Genomic DNA, 23109 nt, shown 5'->3' with positions numbered 1-23109 from the left:
CCATGCAGAATAATGGGGGATCTCAGGGGAAATTGTGAGAGTGAGTGTGTGTGTGTGTGTGTGTGTGTGTGTGTGTGTGTGTGTGTGTGTGTGTGTGTGTGTGTGTGTGTGTGTGTGTGTGTGTGTGTGTGTGTGTGTGTGTGTGTGTGTGTGTGTGTGTGTGTGTGTGTGTGTGTGTGTGTGTGTGTGTGTGTGTGTGTGTGTGTGTGTGTGTGTGTGTGTGTGTGTGTGTGTGTGTGTGTGTGTGTGTGTGTGTGTGTGTGTGTGTGAATGTGAAGGGGGTTTAATGTTGATCTGGCAAAAAACATATTGATATGAGATTTGATTTGTAGTCTTGAAAAAACAAAAAAAATATTAGATTACAAAAGTAGTTTTAGATAAAATAAGAGAGCTAAGAGACGTTTGATTGCCATTTGTGTGCACAAACAATTATGTTGTGTGCTCCTGGTGCCTGGTTTGTATCCATTACACACACGCAGACAGGAAGTCAGGGGTACCAGGTACCAGTCCTCAATTTATACATAAGTCATATGCGGGATAGAGTTCCAAATGATGAACTCTGCTTAGTTCTCGGTCCTCAAAGATATGTGTGGTCTGATTTTACCCACCGGAAAGTGATGAAGCCGGAATAGAATGGATTGGGAATTGCAAGCGGTCTCAAATCGTATCAAAAAAAGTCATGTTTTATTGATATAGCTCAATATTACAAATAAAAAAAAACCTCAGGGGGCTTTACAGTGTGCCCAGCATACGACACCCTCTGTCCTTAGACCCTAGCAGCGAGGATGAGGAACAACTCGACAGGGAAAATGGAAGAGACAGAGGAGGTGGGATCCCTCACCCAGGACGGAAAAAAGACAATGAATTACAACACAGAAAATCCCAAAGGACAAAAATGATAATGTCAATATAAGAAAAAAAACGGTGGATCTAGGAATATGTCTGTAATCTTCCAGGTGCAGCCGAACGAGGAGGCAGCGGTTGTGCCTTCTCGGTCAGGGGTGCATTTCCATTAGAGGTAATCAGTGATGTGAACACCAAAAAACATGGCGCTCCCGACTTGCTGCGTACAAGGAGGATCCGTTTAGGAAAACAGGTCGTTGGGCAGTTTGGGCCTTCGTGACGTCAATTACTATCTCATGCGTCTACCCAACATTCAGAGACAGGTTATCGAGTTCACTCTGGATTTTCAATTTGTTTCTGGGATTCACCAGGAGCACACTTAATCACCAATCAGAGGGTTATCACCACCATTTACAGCATAGCACATTTTCCCATAATGCCCCTCCTTTATCCCCGCCGGAGAGTGGAGCTATTACAGGGGATTAGCAGTAGCATTTCCCATGATTATGTGTTTTCACTAATTAGCATGTGATGAGGTAAGTGAGTGAGCCTTTGTTTTCCCACGCTTCCTGATTTAATTTCTCCATGGACATGAGCTCAATATGCAGGTGGATTAAACTCAACCAATCTGCAACATGATCAGATCACTCATTCTCCACACGAAGCCAGTTCAACAGGAAACTGGAAGACAGTCTCCCAGCCGTCTCACATTACACCGAGCCTTCGAGTCTAATTCGCTGCTCAGACAGTCTGCTAGAAACCACACAGCAACATTATGTGTTGACGCCTGACTTTAACCCCTTATGTTCCTGGATAACAGACAGCCGAGTCCCACAGGAGGGCAGCAGAACGCTGGTCATCCAGGGAGGAAAAGGAAACGAGCTGATTGCCTGGACATATTGATTGGCTTTTAAGATATCCCCATCATTCAACCAAAATGAAACGCTTTAGAATCACCAAATCAAGACTGGGCTGGGGATTTACATACATCTTTGCAAACTGCTTTTGCGAGATGTGATGTTGCCTTATGAGATGAAATCATAGAAAATGTTCCGCAGTGATGATGGGAACTGCAGTGTTGGTGTAAATGATCCGTGGGCAGCTCGATACAAGCAACTCCTTTCAGTCAACGTGTAGTAAATGCTAATATAAAAGCATAAAAGGGTTTGCACACCCAAATCAAAGTTAGTTTCATGTAAATGGAAGGGGGTACTATTCATTACATGTTACTTGCTAGACGCTTTTCTCCAAAGCGACTTACATACTCAACACTGTGGACAATCCCCACAGGAGACATTTGGGGTGAACGACATGCTGACTGCAGTGGGGTTTGAACCTGTGACCCCCTGATCTGAACACCTACAAACAATCCACTGCTTCACACGCCTCCTTATTTAAATATGATTTGGTTACTCCCTGAAATTCATATGGAATTCATATGTTTTCATAGTAGGTTTAAGACAAACATCCCATAATGCCTCCTCTCCTAAAAAAGGCAAGGGGACAAAAACAAGATTTTGAAAAGTCCCCAGCGGTAATTACACCCCTGCTTGATCGAGTGTCAAGCTGTGAGACTTTTTTAATTAGCAAGCTTCACCGAGGTGCTGTGAGAGGGCATTTATCAACTCAAGTAAAATCACATTTTGCTGAGCTTGTGCATCGACAGAATCCAGAGCAGGTATCCATGACAACAGAATAACCCGGCAACCTCAGACCTTTCTGTTGCCACCGGTCTCAGAGGCAAAAAGAAAAAAACATTTCCTATCAAGTCACGGAGGCCAGGCTCTGTTTCACTAGTTATTACACTTTTCTGTCAACTTAGAGAAACAGTCAAAACTGCTGCTTTAAAAATAACTCTAGTCTAATGGATGATCGAGGTGGTAAGATAAACTATTTAACTACATAAAAACAGTTTCTTCCCAACAGTTACTCAAAGGCCCGAGACCCCCACTAATACACTCTTACACACATTTCTGCAGTAAGACATCTTGCTTGAACGTAACACCTCTTCCACCTTTAGTCTCTGATATACTTTTTTCATAGTAGGTTGTCTTATTTTTCTTTATTATATTTTTTAAAACAAAAAAAATGATACACGCAAAGACTTGTCATAGAATAAGTCTACATGTAGTTTCTTTAAAGTGGACCTATCATATCATAGGTCTCTGTTTTGCTCAAAATACCAAACAGATCACCCATGCCTCATATCCCTCTATTTCACTTCCTGTTTCAAAAGTGCTGATTTGGGGATAAAGCTTTAGAAAAAAGAAACATTGAAAAAAGAGGAGGGGTCTGAGCTCATGCGGGACCCGGCAGCTACTGTCTAAACTAAACGCTGCCGTGATGAAACGCCATATCATGGATTATCAAGGATCTGAAACAGTCTGGAGCTCAAAGCCTTTCTCTCTTGCCGGTTATACCACAAGGTGAGTTCCTTTCTACTTCCTGCTTCTTCACACACATGCTCTCCAGTACAGGTTAGCTCTGAGTGTTAGCGATGCTAATGTGAACACCGACCAGATTACGTCCAAAACAGTCGGGCATCGTTTCTCATAGCAACGTTTCTGATTGGGCCGTGGGTCCACATTTCCGATATTACATCATATCAGACGCAAATCTGGATCAGCTCCGTTGTAGCCCCGTTTTTGGAGATTTGGGTACGGAGGAAAAGAGAGAGGGTTTTATTTTCTGACGCTGCGTGTGTTCCCCGACGCACCGGGGACACATGTTGATGTACAAAAGACATCACAAAGTGCATTTTGCATGATAGGTCCCCTTTAACCTAGAGCAGTTCTTCTTCTTAGAAACTACCCTGATGAAATCCATCATTTGTTGGAGATCTCTCCATATTGCCTACCTCATTGATGGCCAGCTGCTCGCCCCCGCCTCCTCCCGGGTGTCCAAAGCGATGACCAGAGCCTCGATACTCTTCATACAGCAGGTCCTCCTCGCTGCCCAGATCATCCCCCAGCCCACACTTCTCTGACGCTCCGTCTGGGACCACCATCGCTGGGGAGGAGAGGACAGAGACACAGTTTGATTAACTGACGAACCAATGAGGTTTTGATTCATTCTGAAATCGTGGGCGTCCTATTAAACACAGACGTGCCAAATTCTGTTTTTGATGTGACAAAACAGAAAGACTATCTAGTTTGACTTTAAAAACAATAGGCAGTAATATTAGATAACATTTCTTCACATAGCTGCAGGGCCCTAAGCGCAAAGCAAGTCACAGTCAGAACCAACTTCCACATTGTCACTGACATTAGACATTGAATATGAAGTCGGCACGCAGTTAAATGTGCAGTATCTGCCTTTCCCCATTCTTCATGTTTGATAGAAAGGATAGATGGAAACAGAAAACGATTCCTAGGCTGTTCAAAAAGTAGAAAAACAGCCTGTTTTCCTCATATATTCTTTCTTTGAACAGTCAATCATAGCAACTCTTTGGTGTGTCACTAAAACTGCAACCCTCCCCATGAACCTGTCAGGAGTGAGCAGCGTGGGATGGTATCTGATATTTGAAAATATTTGTGTATTTTAGCGACATTCCACAACACATTTAATGTAACATTACCCTAACGACTTTTTGGAAAGCTTCCTTCCATGCTAATAAGAGCTGTTAACAAAGGAGCCTTTGTCGCTCCTCCCGTCACAGGAGCATCCTCTGAAGTGTGTGTGGCTACCTGTGTGTGGGCTATAAATACACTCGCTGTCACACCTCGTATGAGCGTCACCCTCGGCTGTCTCGCCTATAGCTGTTGCCAGGGAGGACGTATCTGCGGTGACAAATCACCGTGGAGACAGAGACAGACGGATATGATAGGACTGAATGATTAAAGAATGGACGTAAAATGGGTGGTGTAATGAAATTAAGTGGGATGTTTTTTCCCTCTTGTAACATTTAACACGTCGTATAACACCATGTACAGTCTCATCGCCTTCATCATCAGGACCGTGGGAGTTGCAGGTTGTGCCCTCATGGGGGCAGTGTAGGACACCCTGACCGGCGGCCGTGTGTGACGCTGTAGAGATGGAGGAGCTGCCGGTATTGACTGGCCTTAATTCATGTGCATAAAGCTCCTGCCGTCTAGCCTTCAGCAGTGTGGAGGGGTGAAAGCAGGGACACCACATGGATTCTCCAACGAGCCACTGCTGTACACTGGAGGCTCTCAAACAGCTACGACATCCCTCTTTCCACTGATGTACGGTGCAACACAACACTAAAGATTCAAGTCTACGGTGTGTCCATGCATTGGGTGTGTACGCCTATGCCTCAAAGCTCGGCTAAAGTAAGATTGCACATGAGACAAACAAGGCAGCTTTAATATACGGCCAGAAACCAACCAGGAGTAACTATGGACTCATCAGTCACTCATTACCGAAGCAGTTTTTATAGGTTATTGTTTCTTCTGTTTCAATTTCTGCTTCAAACGAGTATTATTTAGTGTCTCTACTGTGACATGTCTCCATGCTTCAAAGGTGGGGTAGGTCATTTTGGAGAAAGCAGCTCGAGTGCGCTAGAATTTGAAAATACATAGCCGGAAAAAATCTGCCACGTCCTCACAGAGCCCCTCCTCCAACACACACGAACGCGCACGTGACCAATGAGGGCACGAGATCAGTTTGTGCCCCGATGGAAGGCTGACAGGCAGGTAGGCCATCCAGTTACTTTAGCCGGCTCAGATGATTGGTCGTGCTTTTCACAGCGCCACGGCTTCCACAGATGACATTTTTTTATGGATTTGTTGTCAAAGCACTTCAGATATTCATTGCTATCGGGATGTTAAGAGCATTCCATGGAATATAACAAAAAGTGTTTCTCGAGCCGGTTTCTCAAACCTCCCTACCCCACCTTTAATGTTCAAAAAGCTCTTTATTGTTCTCATGCTGCAGCACCTCTTTTAACCCTCTGTCTGAAACCAGAGCCCAGTCTGCTCTGATTGGTTAGCTGGCCGGCTCTGTTGTGATCGGTCACACCGCCTAGAGATGTCCCGCCCCTTAGCCCATCACATCAAATTCCCTTCTTCTATAAACCAATACATTTAAATAAACAGAGATTGTCTTTTGCCTTCCATCGAGACAGATTAGAAATGTCACTTTCCTATCTATAGTGAGCTTGTTTTAATAGTACCTCTCTCATGGTGATTTATTCAGTCATGCAATGCCATGTCGATAGCACAACTGAACAATCTGATGAATAGAAAACCCATAAACATGAAGCAGTGGCAAAATAAGACTGTTCCGTCATCCTGGGAGAACAAAAGCAATCAGTGTCAGCTCCTGAGCGGCAGCAGCTTCACACGCGTCACTCACAGCGGGAAGGAGCACTACATCGCACTGTTCACTGTTTGCATCGCGCTCGGCTGCTCCGCCTGTCCTTGAGAAACGCACGTGTGTGTGATTTGACTGGGATGCTGATGAGATCATAGAACAGTACAATGATTTAAATGGGTTTAGTGTGTGTTCGTGTGTAACTCGAGGAAGCTGAGACTTTACTGTAGCATTTAATCACCCTGAGCCTCTGGATGTGGGTCAGCCATATTCCTTAATCAAATTCGCCTGCATAGAAAACCTTCAATACTCACCGCCATGAGTGTGTGTGTGTGTGTGTGTGTGTGTGTGTGTGTGTGTGTGTGTGTGTGTGTGTGTGTGTGTGTGTGTGTGTGTGTGTGTGTGTGTGTGTGTGTGTGTGTGTGTGTGTGTGTGTGTGTGTGTGTGGTCGGGCAAGGAATTCAAGCGTAATGGTAGCCTTTCCATTAGACGTGAGTGTGGCACGTGACTGGCAGCCTCGTAATACTGGCGGTCCTCAACCAAGGCTTTTAGACCAAAGTACTTTTGGCCTCCATTTGTTTTCTTAGGTAACACAGTGGTACTATTAAACATTATGAGCTACTGCTTCAACACAATGTGCGAGATAAGGGGGGCGGGACATCTCTAAGCGGTTGACCAATCACAACTTTGCTGGCCAGCTAACCAATCAGAGCAGACAGGGCTCTGGTTTCAGACAGAGGGTGAAAAGAGGCAGTATGAGAAAAATAAAGAGCTTTTTGAACATTAAAGCATGGAGACATGTCCCAATAATACAAATATGTACCTAAAAAAGTGCATACTATGTCCTCTTTAAAAAGACATCAATAAGCCAAGTTGTAATGAAGGAAACTATCACCTTGTGAAACCTCACACACATGGTAGTTTATTTAAAGGATATCAATGTTGAATGGTAAGTCTAGCTTATCATAAAGACTTGAAGCAAGAGAATACAATTATCTTTCCTCGGTCCAAGTACAACACAACCACCTCGAAAGCTCACTACGCAACACATCGAATCACTTCTTATATCAATCACTCATCATGTCTTACTTCCTCACTGAACTCCTTCCCAATGCTTTCCATCGTGAACTTTACTCAGCCTTTTTCCTTTCCACCAGGCATGGGTTGTGGGCTGATGGTTGTCAAAACACTGTTACTTATCAGCAGTGTCTGGCACACTCTGCATATGTAGAGTCATCCTGGCATCTGTCCCATACACAGTGAAGCTGAATCAGACAGGAGCAGCCAAACAGCTGTGGCAATGTTGCATCATAGATCCGGGTAATCTTTTCAGAAAACAGACCAACCAATGCATGCGTTATGCTTATTATGAAATAAAGAAATTGGGAGAAGAAGTGTCAAAACTACTTTTTTCCAGTGTATGCGTCAGGTTTTTGCACACTATCTAAACTGCTTTGAAAAGATCCTTAAAAGATAATGCATGGCAACGGATGTGTGGAGGCCTGATCATAACAAAACAAGCTGTTGTATAATGCCCGAATGCATCAATGTTAACACAGGGGAATAGTAGCCCCATTACTCATGACAAGTATGGAACAAGTATTCCAAGACCTAAAATAAGGGCATATATAAACATAGTTATTGATATTGGGAATAGTAGTTTGACAAAATAACCTAAATTCAAGCCGCGCACAAGTTAAGAGAACTCTGGAGTGAGTTAATCCTAATAGACTGCTTTCTTGACATGTCTGACACCACTATCTCCGCTGTAATAACCCGTAAAAATCCTGGGGAAAACCGAATTTAAAACCTAATTTGCGATTATCCAGAATTACCCTTTAAGACTAAAGTGTACACAACACCCCTAGCTGATTTTACCATGAACTACAGCTTGCTTTAAATATATTAAATAGTGTTTATTTGGGAAGCAGTTCAGTAGGAAACTGGATGACGTGTCACATGTGAGCCTCAGCAGTGTGACACCAACATGCGTCCCCCTGTGTTAGAGGAAGTGACGGGTGACGCGGGGCACCGTGCCAAACGCTCCTTCAAGGTGACAAAAGCGTCCTCCGGCCAGCATCCCAGCTGCCACTTCCCACTGCTCAGCGGGAGACACGCACTCCACACATTCATACATGAACTTCTGACCTCCCTCTTGAAATAGAAAGAGAGTTGCTCTTTGAGGTAAAAGGCGACTTCCTTCGATACCTCAGGGTTTTAATCTCAGGCCTCGGCTAATGGATTGGGAGAGGATTTGAAAAGATGTCTGTTAGAAGTTTGGCTCTCCACTGGGACACCGCTGTGCACTCAAACCCACCTGTTCCAATGTGGACCAAATCCAATTATACAAATCTACTTTTCGTCACCTCGCCCTTCTATAGGGTGCCGGTGCAAAACTGGACAACCGGCAGAGCAAGTCAGCGCCTGGCATTGGGAAATAAGGTGGCTGAAAGGCAGCACATTTTCATTAAGTGTGGACATGTGTGTACAGAGAGAGTCAGCCGCTACAGCAACTGCGTTCAGATGAAGGGAAGAAATACAGACGGGCTTTGCAGCAGAATCTGCACCCACAGAACAACACTCACTGGATCCTTCAGGGTGACCTTGGAGAGCTTCTGAACAGCTAACTAAAGGAAAGCCACCCTTACTCAAATGTACTTCGCATAAAACACACTTGAAGACACATTCTAAAGCTTGAGAAACTGCCTTCTGCTCTGCTAAGTATTTTACTTACTTTTATACTTGGACCTAACTGGAGTATTAACATTTTTATCTAATACATTTTGGAGAAAATTATTGTACTTTTGCTCAACTACATGTATTAGACACTCAAATGTACTAGCTACTTTCCCATATAAAAACACATGTGATGCGATACTCTATTTTTTTATATACACAGTATTTTGAAAAGTTCGCTCCCCATATACGGAAACTACACCATTAAAATGATTTGACATGCATTCGTTCTCTGATAGATATATAATAATATTCTATAACAAAGTAAACAATTGCTGCACTTTTATTTCAGATACACAACATACATCTAATCGATAATACTTCTGTTAATCTGCTTAAGTAACATTCTCTTTAATTATCATGGAGTATTTTAAGACCATAGTAATTTTTTCCTTCACTGCAGAGAACCAACACACCGAGCAGAGAACCAATACAAAGTGTCTATTAATACCACTTACGACATCACAGGTCGTTGGAGAGGAAATCACTCCCCAAATGTGGCGGCTGATCCTTCAGTATCACCAACATAACACCATTAGAAGAAGCCAGGCATCATTTGTAAATATCATTTCAGAACTGCCATCCTGCAAATCCAAACCCTGAAAGTTCTCGAGCTGCACTGCTGCTGGGAAACCTTCCAACGTCTCATGCACATTCCTGAATCCTTACAGTTGTAGGGGATGCTGAATGACCACACACACACACACACACACACACACACACACACACACACACTGGAGACTTATCCTTAACCAACACATGCCTAACCCTTACCCTTAACCTAATCCTAACCAAGTCTTCACCCTAAAATTAATGATCCCCCTATGGGGACCTCCAATTTGTCCCCATAAGGGAAGCCAGTCCCCACACGTGACTATGTAAACAGATTGAGGTCCCCACTAGTACACACACACACACACACACACACACACACACACACACACACACACACACACACACACACACACACACACACACACACACACACACACACACACACACACACACACACACACACACACACACACACACACACACACACACACACACACACACACACACACACACACACACACACACACACACACACACACACACACACACACACACACACACACACACACACACACACACACACACACACACACACACACAGTTGATCTCCGACTGATTGAGGTCATCAAGGGCTGGGGTCAGGGGTCAAATACACCTCGCAGGCCATCGATGCCACGGTAACAGGCTTCACCCCGGAGGAAATTGTTTATAGGCTTTTGGCAAAGTCGCTACAAGGGTCTATGAGGCCAGACATTAACATGTTGCTCCTTTCAAGATACTACTCCTGTACGTCTACAGATGGTCACAACACCACAGAGATATTAAAGGGTATCGCTGGAAGGAAATAGGAATTGTGTTAATGTGATACTCTGAGCCTAAACATATGATTTTCATTCACCTTCATGGTTTTATCTATTCAGAAAACTCAATGTTAGAGCATTAGCTTCTTTTCCGTGCTTAAGATTAGACATTCAAAATCACGATAAAAAGAAAAACAACTCAGGAAGTAGGAACACACATCTCCAGTGTCAAAGTCCCACACTTTTGTTGTATAATTATAACATTGTGAAATGCATATAATTGGTATCTGTTGCTTGAGATTGAAATCAAAGGCAGTCACGGAAGACTCCAGAAATGCTGCGGGTGTGGGTTACCCTGAAGAAGAAGAAGGGATGCATTGTTTCGATGCAAATGGTGCCAATTTGGTAACGCAAAAACAATCCTCACTGGAGACCGGTTGAAACACGTAACCCAGCACAGGAACATGTCACTAAGGGTGTTGTTTTTGCTCCAGGAATGGTTTGATATAGCCTTGGTGCCTGCAGAGTGCTATAGCTCATTTCCTGTGTTTTGGAGAGGTGTCTGGCGGACTGTAAACGGGCTGTGTGTTGTGTCTGGTCGCATCACAGAGAGGGGATCAATGCGGATCAACAGAACAGGCCCCAGTTCCTCTGTGTGTATTGATCTGCTCCAAAATTACTTTTCGTAATAAAGCCACACACACACACACACACACACACACACACACACACACACACACACACACACACACACACACACACACACACACACACACACACACACACACACACACACACACACACACACACACACACACACACACACACACACACACACACACACACACACACACACACACACACCACACACACACACACACACACACACACACACACACACACACACACACACACACACACACACACACACACACACACACACACACACACACACACACACACACACACACACACAACTGGGATCTTATCTGTGTGCACACAAAGAACAGGGATACACACACACCACTCATGTTTGGGTTTGCCTCCTTAGTGGGAACAATGTGAAGTTGCTATAGCTGCAGCTCTGCAACCATATGGTGCAGTGCAGAAAGCTGACTGAATGCATCCCAGCGGTTCTGATTGAAATTCAAGGAGGTATTTGTGTTTGGAAAGAATTCAGCCAGCCAGGCCTGGGGGGGGGGGGGACACAGAGGCAAGCGTGAGGAGAGAAACACACTGCTGTGGTGACAGGTATCAAGGTGCCACTGGAGCAAAGCAAAGCATCCTCTCAGTGCTAAATGCTTAATGCAATTACGAAGGGAAAACAGAAAATAATGTTCTGGTGTTTGTGATAACGTAAATAAAAAGGGAAGCAGAATTTCTAGTCGTTCCCTAAAGGTCCATGTTCTGCAGAATAGTAAGTGCCGTTCATTTGTGGTGCAGATAAAAGCGAGTCACATAATGGAGGACGGTTCTGTGTCCTCTCTGCAGACAGTCTAAACACAGTGCAGCCTGAGGAAGGCATCCAGACCTCACAACGTGATGTAATAGCCTCTCAACCTCTTATACAAACACAAATCAGACATATTGTGGCACAGAATGGCAGTTTCTGAATGATGAGGAAAGATAACGATAAAAACAGAACTGCCTTTAATAATAAGGGTTCATCCCTAAAAGCGTAAGGAAACAACCTATCAGACACTTAAAACGCCATCCTGACACTCCTCCCCACTTTAAGTCCCATCCACACCGTGACACGTGTGACTCTAATGGTGTCGCGACAGCAAGGTAAACTAACGACCCACACGCGTACGTGGAAGCACTCGGTAGAGGAAGGACCGCGCAGAGGTTAACGCCCAGCAGTCACTCACAACACGAGGAAGCCGTTTGAGATGAGCTGAGATGGATGTTATTGTCCTGCAGGGACATCTGTCTGAGGCCGCTGCATCACACAACTCTACAGTGCACGCTGAACATAGATCATACATGCACTCACCACTGTATACATCTGCTTGGATTAATAAAGAGGGCCCTATCTTGCTTTGTGGGGTGTTCCCTTTCACTCTGTAACACTTGTGCTTCTATTGGCTAGCGCTCCAACACATCGTATGTGTAACGGCCCGTCCACACTACAGCGTCGAAAACTCCAATCTGCCCATTCACTTTCAATGGGGTGACGTCACGTAGCCTCGCTTTTTCGCCGAACTGAATTGTGGGTAGCAGAGCGGTCCGTCTCCGCCGTCTCCGGCGTCAGAAGTTGAACAATGTTCAACTTCTGACGCCGGAGACGCCGGAGTAGCCAGCGCCAGCCAATCAAATCCCGTTTCCCAAAATCTGACAGCTGAAGCCGTAGCCAATCAAACCGCGTCTAAGCTGGGAGAGATATCCCGCCGTTCATTTCTATATTTCAAAAAAAGTCGGAGGAGAAACTAACTATCGCCGTAGCCCGGTTTTGTATGACCAGACCCTCTTCACCTACCGGGATACAAACCGGAGGAACCAGGCATGGAGGGAGGTGGCAGAGACAGTGGGGGAAACTGGTAGGTTTTCGCCTGTTTGGGGAGTTTATATATATATTGCTCCCATAAAATCCCCGGGGTTTTTTGCTTTGTATGTCGGGGGCGGGAGATTCATGTGATTGGTTGTTGGTCGTGTTGCTTGAATAAAATCCCCAAGCTCCAGACACGCCCAGCTCCAAGCTATTTTTGAAGCTGTAGTGTGGACGCTCCGTAAGGCTATGGCGTGGGACATCTTTAAGCGGTTGACCAATCACAACAGAGCCGGCCAGCCAGCCAGCCAATCAGAGCAGACTGGGCTCTGCATGGTTTCAGACAGAGGGTGAACGGAGGTGCTGCAGCACAGGCAGTATCAGAGAAATAAAGAGCTTTTGGAACATTAAAGCATGGAGACATGTCGAGACACCACATACTGATATACACCTGAGCATGAGCGTAATAGGGCCCCTTTAATCATTCCAATTAAAGAACAAGCTTCTAGATTGTTCTATTCCCCTCCTGACTGATACTGATGTCAAAACAAACTCCGGGTACCCTCTGGTTGCTTCCCTGAGCGACGAAGATGGACAAACCCAGCTGCAAGGGTCAGATTATGATTGAACATTTGAAAAAAGATGGATAAAACCATTCAGCATGTCCCGCAGGGTTTAGGGGGGGGGCTTTGTAGAAGAGGGCTCTGACGCAGCAGGCACGCCATGGAAATGCTGACAATATAATATTATAAAGGAAATCTGCGTGGTAATGTGAAGACGGAGAGATGGCCTCAATCTGATGCCGAGAACAAACAGAATGACAAATAACTCAAGCGGCGAAAAAGCTTTTGTGCCTCATTAGAGCCTGCTTCTGATTTCTGATGGACTCAGACTTAGCGACACACATCAAACAAGGGGCGGATACAACGCCAGTCTATAGGCTCAAAGGTAAATCAGAGAGCTAGGATGCATCAGAGGAAGTCAAGCTGGACAGTGAGCACACCACTTTAGCAGTAGGTCAAGACATACATTGTTTTAAGAAGTGATAACTGTTATTCTGTAAACTACTGTAGGAACTCCCAGCGCTCCGACAGCTTCATGACCATCTGTCAGTCATGCCTGAATTCCTCTCCTGTCATGCTCCCTTGTTTCCTCAATCCCTCATTTCCTCTGTTAAAGAGCTGATGCCCGTACATGGCGGCAGACAGAGGGACAGCTCCTCGTCCTGGAAGCATCCCTCTGGATCCACTGCATACTGATGGCATTGTTCACTCCACCTCCAGATGGCTTCTCCACCCTGAAATGCTTCCTCCAAACCCCCTCACCAGCCAGCTTGTGTTGCACTGAGATACATTGTAAAGTACTTTAAGTTCTCCTTTGTAATTAGCTAACTTGTTTGGAATGAACCAGTGACTGGATTAAGTAAATATATAAGGAAATGTTTGATATAAAAGCCACAAAACATCCTGGGAAATGACTATTCACGTGAATCAACACCTACACGACAATATACAAATAAAGTCATTTTCACAGGGCACTTCCTGGACTACTAATGTTTTGTATTACTTCATACTTCTTCCTACATAATGTGCAATAGTTGTAAGCTACATGACGCTGTAGATTGTAAACCAGATGCACATCAGAAAACAGGGAGGCGTCTTAAAAAAAGTGAATTCCTTTGTGATGTCAAACATAACACTTGATGTCTTAATGAAGAAGGGACATCTCTTTTCAGATGTACACGGTAACGGCTTATTAATCTTGGTTATCAGAATCTGCTACAGTCAGAATAACCACCATTATGAAGAGATGTTTTTAAAACATTTGGTTAAACTTTAAAGCTTGTTTTTGTAGTAGTTGGAAAGGCTGACGCTGGTCTTAGCTAAACAGTTCTAACACAAGGATATTCATCTACCGAACATTACACAACACAGACAGTTGTTTGACTTAACGTCAGAGCTGCATTTCCCGTCGAGAGGAATACCCTGCTTCCTATTTTCATACGAGTTCTAATTCAGTGTTGGGTTGTTGTCACCAAGCTAAATTCATCTAGGGGAGGTAATATGCTTTTTTCCGATCAGGTTTATCAACTCACAAATTCTTCTGTGCGCATTCAGTCCACTGATCCCATTCAAACATCAAACATACAGCGGCGTCTGGTAATCATTCCTTAAGGAGAAAAGGCAGGAATTCCAGCTTTAGGATAAGGCTGACGAGTGAGGACTTCCAGGTCTCGATCTCAATGCATTCCTAACATGATCACACACACACACACACACACACACACACACACACACACACACACACACACACACACACACACACACACACACACACACACACACACACACACACACACACACACACACACACACACACACACACACACACACACACACACACACACACACACACACACACACACACACACACACACACACACACACACACACACACACACACACACACACACACACACACACACACACACACACACACACACACACACACACACACACACACACACACACACACACACACACACACACACACACACACACACACACACACACACACACACACACTATATTAGACGATTGCTTCATGTGATTCGTTTCCTTAATATCTGATCTTCACGATACACACATTCACACAGTACAAATCACACCCAGCGAGGATGTGTTCCGGTGGAGAGGAAACATTCCCTGTTGTGTTGTTTTTGATTGTATAAATAGAAACCGAGGGACAAGTTGTCCCCCACAAGTGGGAGAGACCCCACCGACATGTCAACCATGAGAAATTCAGAGTGGGGCAGATGAGTGGTGGGAAACGGCGCTTTGGGATGACCCTTTGACCGTCCCCTACCCCGAGGGCCCCGAAACATCCAACCAGCGGGGAGACGACATTCCCTCGTTGCCAAGATTAGCTGCTCTTCTTTCAACAACGGTAGGCCGGAAAAATGTACATCCAGGCTGCTATTCAACCCTAAGATTCTGAACGGAGATGCAAAGACCAAGTCACTTTGCTAATGTATGCAATGTAACATTCCATAAGCAGCCATGAATAGCCCTTCCTTAGAGCTGCCATTTTGTAAATCACAGCACGATCGGAGTGGTACTGATACCGGTTTGGAAAAGATGCAGCTTTGATTTTGACAATGGAGGGAGTTCAGATGTGTTCATATTATTTGATGAACTCTCATGAACTTAACTACACTATTACTATTTTTACGTCTTTTTCCCTTTGATGCTTCGGAGCTTTTGGAGCACGTATGGCCCAGAGAGACACTCGTCGACATCGGAGAAAGAAGCCGAGGACTGGATTAAGTGCAACGGACCCTGACCTCCGAGCCAGACCAAGTGCCACCGAGAGCGGTGTGACTGTGCCGGGAAGAGAGGGGGGAGAGAGGGAGGAGAGGGGGGGGAGAACCCAGCGTGGATCTGATCTGCTGCCCGGTGCATTAGTATTAACCTGCTCCGTATACAGTGTGAATGAAATCAGTAAATGGTGAACAGGGTTCCAAAACAGCTACGTTGTTCCAAAACACAGTGACTAAGGGCAAATGGGTGAGGTTGGAAGCACGGAGGTAAAACTGTGTGTGTCATGTGAGGATTACTGTGTGTGTGTGTGTGTGTGTGTGTGTGTGTGTGTGTGTGTGTGTGTGTGTGTGTGTGTGTGTGTGTGTGTGTGTGTGTGTGTGTGTGTGCTGGCACTATGAGAGAGGATGATGACACAGATGAGCGGGGCGGGATGGAGTTTAGGACCTGGCGGCAACACCGCAGGTTATCGGGGTGGAGCGGATTTCATTCATGGTCATCTTTAATTGTGTGTGTGTGTGTGTGTGTGTGTGTGTGTGTGTGTGTGTGTGTGTGTGTGTGTGTGTGTGTGTGTGTGTGTGTGTGTGTGTGTGTGTGTGTGTGTGTGTGTGTGTGTGTGTGTGTGTGTGTGTGTGTGTGTGTGTGTGTGTGTGTGTGTGTGTGTGTGTGTGTGTGTGGGATTAACTGGCCAGAGGAGAGTAATTAAAGCATTATCTCCTGAAGCAGATCAGCCTTCCAAACAGAGGATGATCTCTTCATGGCTTATATATGCACTTCGCTTCCTTATGTAACAGCAGCTTCATTACAAGCAACCTCAAAATCAGCTAGAGGTCCGGTGGCAGTTTAGCTGCTATATATATGTCTGAGGTACCATTGTATCCAGCAAATATCTTCATAACTGATGAGAATATGTCACACGACTTCCTCCGATTATGAACTTAAGACAAGAGGATGGAGTTAGATAATGATGCATAAAAGGCAAATGGTCAATAGTGTTTAGAGACCCAACGACATTCTCTAACGCTGACTGCCATCAACCTATAGATCTGTGCGTTGGAAATATTACATTCGGATCCATTTTGTCAACACAAGAATCAGCAAGAGAATTCGCTCACTTTACACATTATTTCCCTGTTTGCTATAAGATCAATATTATGTAAAAAAAATACAAATTAGTATTGTTTAAGAAATATGCAATCTGCTCCTGTAGCTGGGAGATGCGTTTCAAATCGGACTTTTGCACACTTTCAGCAAAAGAGAATGATGGCAATATTTACCAGAAGATGGATAAGTGCCCATGCATGGAAATAATCCCAGACGTACTTTACTTGAATGTACAGCAGGGGCTCAGTAACTTTTCAACAAATAATTATTACATTTGGGGGACATATGTCAATTATGTCTTATTATTAAGTGTCATATACATAAATATAGATTTCTTGAAGGCGCCCATCCTCCCCAGTTTACAGCCTGCTATGGTGACGCTACACACAGAGGACCGTGGGCTCCCAGCTGATCTTCTCTGATGAGGACTTCAAGGCTCTGAACAAGAGAAGTGAAGAGAAAATGACAGAGTGGAAGAAAGAGTGGGGACGATAGACCGAGGAGGGGGAGGTTTAGAGTGCAGAGAAGTGCCGGGATTTGTTCCTCCTCTGGCTCTGTGCCGTACATGGCAAGTATATGAAAGCTATACACTGTACAAGGACACACACACACACACACTGAATGGAAGCTGACACACACGACTGTATGAACCTTGATATCTCTCCTCCTCCTCCTGCCGCCGCCTCACACCTTCGCCTGCATTATTATCAGAGGAATGGGGGAGGCAGGGATGGAGATGAGGAGTGAGAGAGGGGGGATGGGCGAATAAAGGACAAGAGGAGGAAGGTACGGTAGACGAGAGCTCTCTTCAGGAATCTCCAACATCGATGGCTCCTTCTGGGCTGCGAAAGTGAAAGACTTAAGGCGGAGAAAAACTCCATATTAGCCATAACAGCTTTATTATGACATTACCGAACCAATAAGGAACTGAAGCAGCACATTAGAAACTCATGAAGGACATAGATAATAGATTTTATAACTTGTTTTGCTGATGGAGGGTTAACTGACCATGACCGTGCTACTTTGAGTCTTAAAACGAATGGCTTCTCAGTGTTGAAGCACAAACAACAGTCTCCGTGGAAACGTCGGTGACTCCGGGCTCAGGTTGCAGCACCTCGAAGTGTGAGTTCTGGAGTCTGACAGGACCGAGGTCTTATCTTTAGGACCCAGCACTCTCCAAGGCGGCTTGAGAGTGATAACATGTTTGAGAGGGATCAGCCGAACGTGGCCAAACAATACATACATATTAAGAAAAAGCTGTGCTCCATATAGACGGGGCGAACTGCAAGAGGGCAAGCTTCGAACACTAAAGCATTTGCAAAGCGACCCAACATGAACTGAAGGGCTGAATCAGTCGCTTTATAAGGCAGACTTGCAGATTCTCTCTCCAGCTCTTTGTTTGCATTCCTCACCCAATGCGTATGTGGAGAGACTGCCTGACGTTTCCAGACAGTAACCATTTGTAAGACTGATTGTATCTCAGCTAACAGAGGGCTTTAAACCTCACTTGTGTTGCATTTAGATGTGGTCAGACGACACTTTGTACAAACAAGGCCGTCATTTCCAGAAGATTCTTCTATTGTAAACAAAAAAGTGTCTGACAAGGATCGAAAGCCTTTGCACACACAGCTTGGGAAGACAACTCAAACCCAGGGTGGTAGGCCTGAGCAGCTATGATAAGACAAGCCTATCAGAAGGGTTCGCAGAGGAGGCAACACAGAATGTGCAGACAGGAAGAGCATGTTACTGAAAACTTGAGAAAGAATTTCACCTTAGCTGCCCTTGTGGCTGGCAGAAAGGGAGCACTTAGGAATACATGATAGCGATACTGACATTTATCTGTATTTCTTGAGAAGTCAGCCACTGCAGCTGACCCAGGACCAGCAATACACCAGAGTTCATGTTCCATCAATACTACTGTAACTGAAGCAGGGTCTGGAGGGCGACTAAGGACGAGAAAACAAACGGAAAGAGACTTTTGATAGATGGAATCTGCATAAAGAGACACACTCAAAAGATGTACCTGAAGATAGAACTGTGTCTTTGCAATATTAAAGGAGGGAGAAGGCAATGGGAGCCGAAATAAGTTACTGACAATCAACAAGGTGTTGACTTTTGACGGGGTCGACAATTAAGGCAATGGAAGAAGTGAAAACGTTCCTGACGGCGTCCACACGGCGGCGTGCGTTGAAGCTTGCCGGTGAGCATGTCTGAAACTCGACCAACAACCAATCACATGAATCTCCCGCCCCGGACACACAAGCACGCGTGTGATCTGATTGGCTGACGCTTCCGCCGAAGCTTCAAAAGTTGAACATTGCTCAACATTTGAAGCAACGCGAGCAAAGCGAAGCAACGGAACCACAATGCGGTTCGGCAAAGCGTGACGTCACCCCATTCAAAGTGAATGGGCAGAAGCGCTGAAGCTTCAACGCACGCCGCCGCGTGGACGGGCCGCGATAGCTCTTGGGAATGGAGCGAATGCCACAGTGAAACAAGAATTAGCTGAGACACTCAAATTGGACAAATCACCTGTCAGAATGGAGAAGCCAGTTTCCTTTATGCAGAGACAAATGCAGATCACTCAGAAAAGACATTACATAATGTACAAGGAAGCACCGGGGAGGAGGGTTTACCGTGGAGTACACTAAGAGGGTATTCTCCCCCTGGACATGTGCTTCACTAAGACATGCAGAAGCATTACATCGCCAGAGGCAACGCAGCCTACACCACAGCATGTGTATGTTGAGATATTTATGGAAGCAACCGGGTTGCTCGTGTAGTGTCATGTATACTTTAGCACCCTGCCAAACCACAACCACTTCTAAAGTTGTCTAACATTGATTATCTGTTAGCTCTTTGAATACATTAAATGCGTATTACCTCTCGAGCTTGGTTTGCATTGGTTTTGAGATACAACAGACCTCAAAGACAGATGTTATAGCAGAGAGATAGTTCCAATAAAAACATGTAATGTTTTTAGCAACACAAACTGAATTCCATTGATGTATTGGGGTAAAGGGAGATATCTCAGATTGGACACATGACACTCAAACAATCTTTTTATCATATAATACAACTTTTTAATGTAATTCCGGTGAAATATCCCTGGATAATTACAGAGAACGTAACAATAGAGACCAAGTCAAATATGCAGGACTCATCCATGTCTCTTTGTTAGTCAGTGTGTGTTTGACTCAAGAGTCGAGGTCTATTCTCCGTGTTAGAAGCCTCTCGAACACCAATTACGAGGTGTAAACTCCGCTCTTACACCTCGTGGTGTCGTAGCACATGGGGAGATGTTACTCGGTTCATTCAGTTGCACAGGAATATAGAAAAGTGTGTACTATTTCTTACAAACAACGCTAGTGAATGTTTGTATTAGCTTTTCTTTCTGCTTTGACTCAGGCGTGGCTGTACGAGAGCACCATCTGATCTGAAGTGATGGCAGCTATAGATGCTTGTGGACTCGTCTCCCTCCTTCCTCCCGAACACCCATGATCCTGTCTCTGCCTGCCTGTCAATCAGCAGTGTGAGCATCCAGCGTGTGGGCAGCTGTACCGGCGCGCTCGTGCCAAACCTGCCCTTCGGTGATGGGCAGAGCGAGTGCGATGGACGGGATGAAGGGAGTCGCAGAAAGAACAAGAGCGTTTCAGCCTCAGTTCTTCTCAGCCCGGGCCGTCAGAAGGAAATCTATTTAAAGGGAGAGACTTCTCGCTGTCCGCCTGCCAATGAGCGAGCCGAGGACGCGAAGCACTCTTTTCTTCCTCTTCTCCAACAAAGAGAAATAATTGTAGCTTGCTGTGTAGTACAGCCGCTGCCAAGCTAGCAACAGGGAGGCTGTTGACTACTTCATGTATGATAAATCAAGTTTGAATGCTGCATTCATTCTGTATATGTGCCTCACACCGAGGAGGATCAAAGGCCATGAAAAGTTGGTCAAAATGAAGTGACTAAAGAGTTTTCTGCCACACCCCACTTAACGCTCACAATGACAATGTTGACATGGTATAATGTTTATAGCAGTCACCATTTAACCTTTTTCATCTAAAAATGCTTATTTGAGATATTACTCATTAAACACAAAGTGCAAGAGACGCTAATTGTCGCCCTCTTCACGACACAGACACGGGTCGGGTTTTCCTCTTGTCGCCCCCCCTCTTCAGTTACGCCGTGAGAAAACTACAACAACGAATAACACGTAAACATGTTAGCATATTGTGCTACACATATATGAATGAAAATAGGACATATGAAAACATAAAACAAATGCCTCGTTGGCCGCTTGTCGTGAAAGGAGATTCATCTTAAAGTACTCGGTGCTATATAAATAAACTTGCCTTGCCTTGCCTTGCAGTTCCTTTTCCGTATATCCTTGTCAAATTATAACTTTGTCACAGACTTCAGCAGAGCTTCAAATAAAGACGTCAACCCACGTTCAGTTGTCCAGTGCATCCACAAAACACGCAGTACCAGTACATGAACAAACATTAGTTCCTAGGCACAGGAAACACTTACGCATATTGGTTTAACATATAAAACAAACTGTATTCAATCATGCCATATTTAACGATTATAATATTACATGAAATAAAGTATTTATTTATTGAATTTAACTATGAAATTAATTGTGTTGTAAGTTGTGTCGGTAATTATTCAAAAACCAGAGTATTGGGCAAACCAAGCCTTGCTAATTATTACACATATTTAACACAAAGCACTGACTTCAATATGTCCTACAATTATAAGGCTCACAACATTAAACAATGATAACTGAAAGGACACACATACTGTAGGCTCCACCAAGCACAGGTGTCAGTTAATTAACTTGCGTCCCAACATAAACACTAAATGCTATTATTCATCATAAATCATGGACATTATGCGAGAATTCAAAAATAAGCACCAACATTTCAGTTTGACTGTTTAATCAATCGTCATTCGGTGGAAAAACACTGATGAATATTGATTTTGTGGGAAAACCTCTCTCTTCAGTTGCTGCATGACATCATGCGCCCCACTACAGCTGTCTCTCTTTTATGGAACGCAGCACGCCGCTCCGACACCACGTAATGGGCCGTTTGGAGACAACAACGCCATTAAGCAGAGATAATTGCTCCCGGCTCTTTAGATGGCACTTGTGCTTTGACGAGTTCGACTACAGTATATTGAATATTGTCAGACAATGGACAGAACATGTTGTGCAATATGGATTCTCAATGGTCTTTAGGGTGGTTCGCTGTGTGATGCATGTCATATAGTTCAGAATCCATTGTTCAATGATGTGCCCAGACACACACACACACACTACCTTGAATCTACGCTTATGGTTTGCTAATGCACTTTCGATGCACATTGCAGAGCTGAAGTGATGCATTAGTTGACAATGTAGTTACAAATAATAGATAGTACTAAGAAAATAATTGCAGTAGTCCTGCTCTTTTTTCCAGCTGCCCGTCTCAACTAAGTAACTTAGTTGGAGGTAGAACACGAAGAAGCCTCGGGGCGAATGGATGTTCCACAGCGACCTATTTCCCAGAGAGCCCCGTGCCTCTCGTTTTTTGTGATGGATGCTTTCAGACATCCCCCCCTCCTCCCGCACTGTTTCCTGCCCCACAGAACAGGACATTTGCCTGTGTGTGTGTGTGCGTGTGCGTGTGCGTGTGCGTGTGTGTGTGTGTGTGTGTGTGGCCTAGCATTACTATACTTGTGGGGACCTAAATCTGTTTACACAGTCACGTGTGGGGAATCATTAATTTTAGGGTGAAGACTTGGTTAAGGTTAGGATAAGTATCCAGGACATGCATGTAAGTAAATGTAATGTCCCCTGAAGTGATGTATACATGGTGTGTGTGTGTGTGTGTGTGTGTGTGGTGTGTGTGTGTGTGTGTGTGTGTGTGTGTGTGTGTGTGTGTGTGTGTGTGTGTGTGTGTGTGTGTGTGTGTGTGTGTGTGTGTGTGTGTGTGTGTGTGTGTGTGTGTGTGTGTGTGTG

The 23109-nt window shown here is 44.7% G+C and overlaps 1 protein-coding gene across 2 annotated transcripts in view; it reads right to left on the bottom strand.

The window, feature by feature from the left end:
• Positions 1-23109, bottom strand: part of arhgef4 (Rho guanine nucleotide exchange factor (GEF) 4) — a 73422-nt gene that overhangs the window by 11216 nt on the left and 39097 nt on the right. For both annotated transcript variants that reach the window (XM_034109202.2, XM_034109209.2), the window contains one exon: positions 3701-3852. In XM_034109202.2, the coding sequence (XP_033965093.1) occupies positions 3701-3852 (152 nt within the window). The remainder of the gene's footprint in view (positions 1-3700; positions 3853-23109) is intronic.

Source organism: Pseudochaenichthys georgianus, chromosome 20 (genome assembly GCF_902827115.2).
Source record: "Pseudochaenichthys georgianus chromosome 20, fPseGeo1.2, whole genome shotgun sequence".
NCBI lineage: Eukaryota > Metazoa > Chordata > Actinopteri > Perciformes > Channichthyidae > Pseudochaenichthys > Pseudochaenichthys georgianus.
Note: the sequence above shows the minus strand (reverse complement) of the source record. Positions and strands in the feature narration are given on the sequence as shown.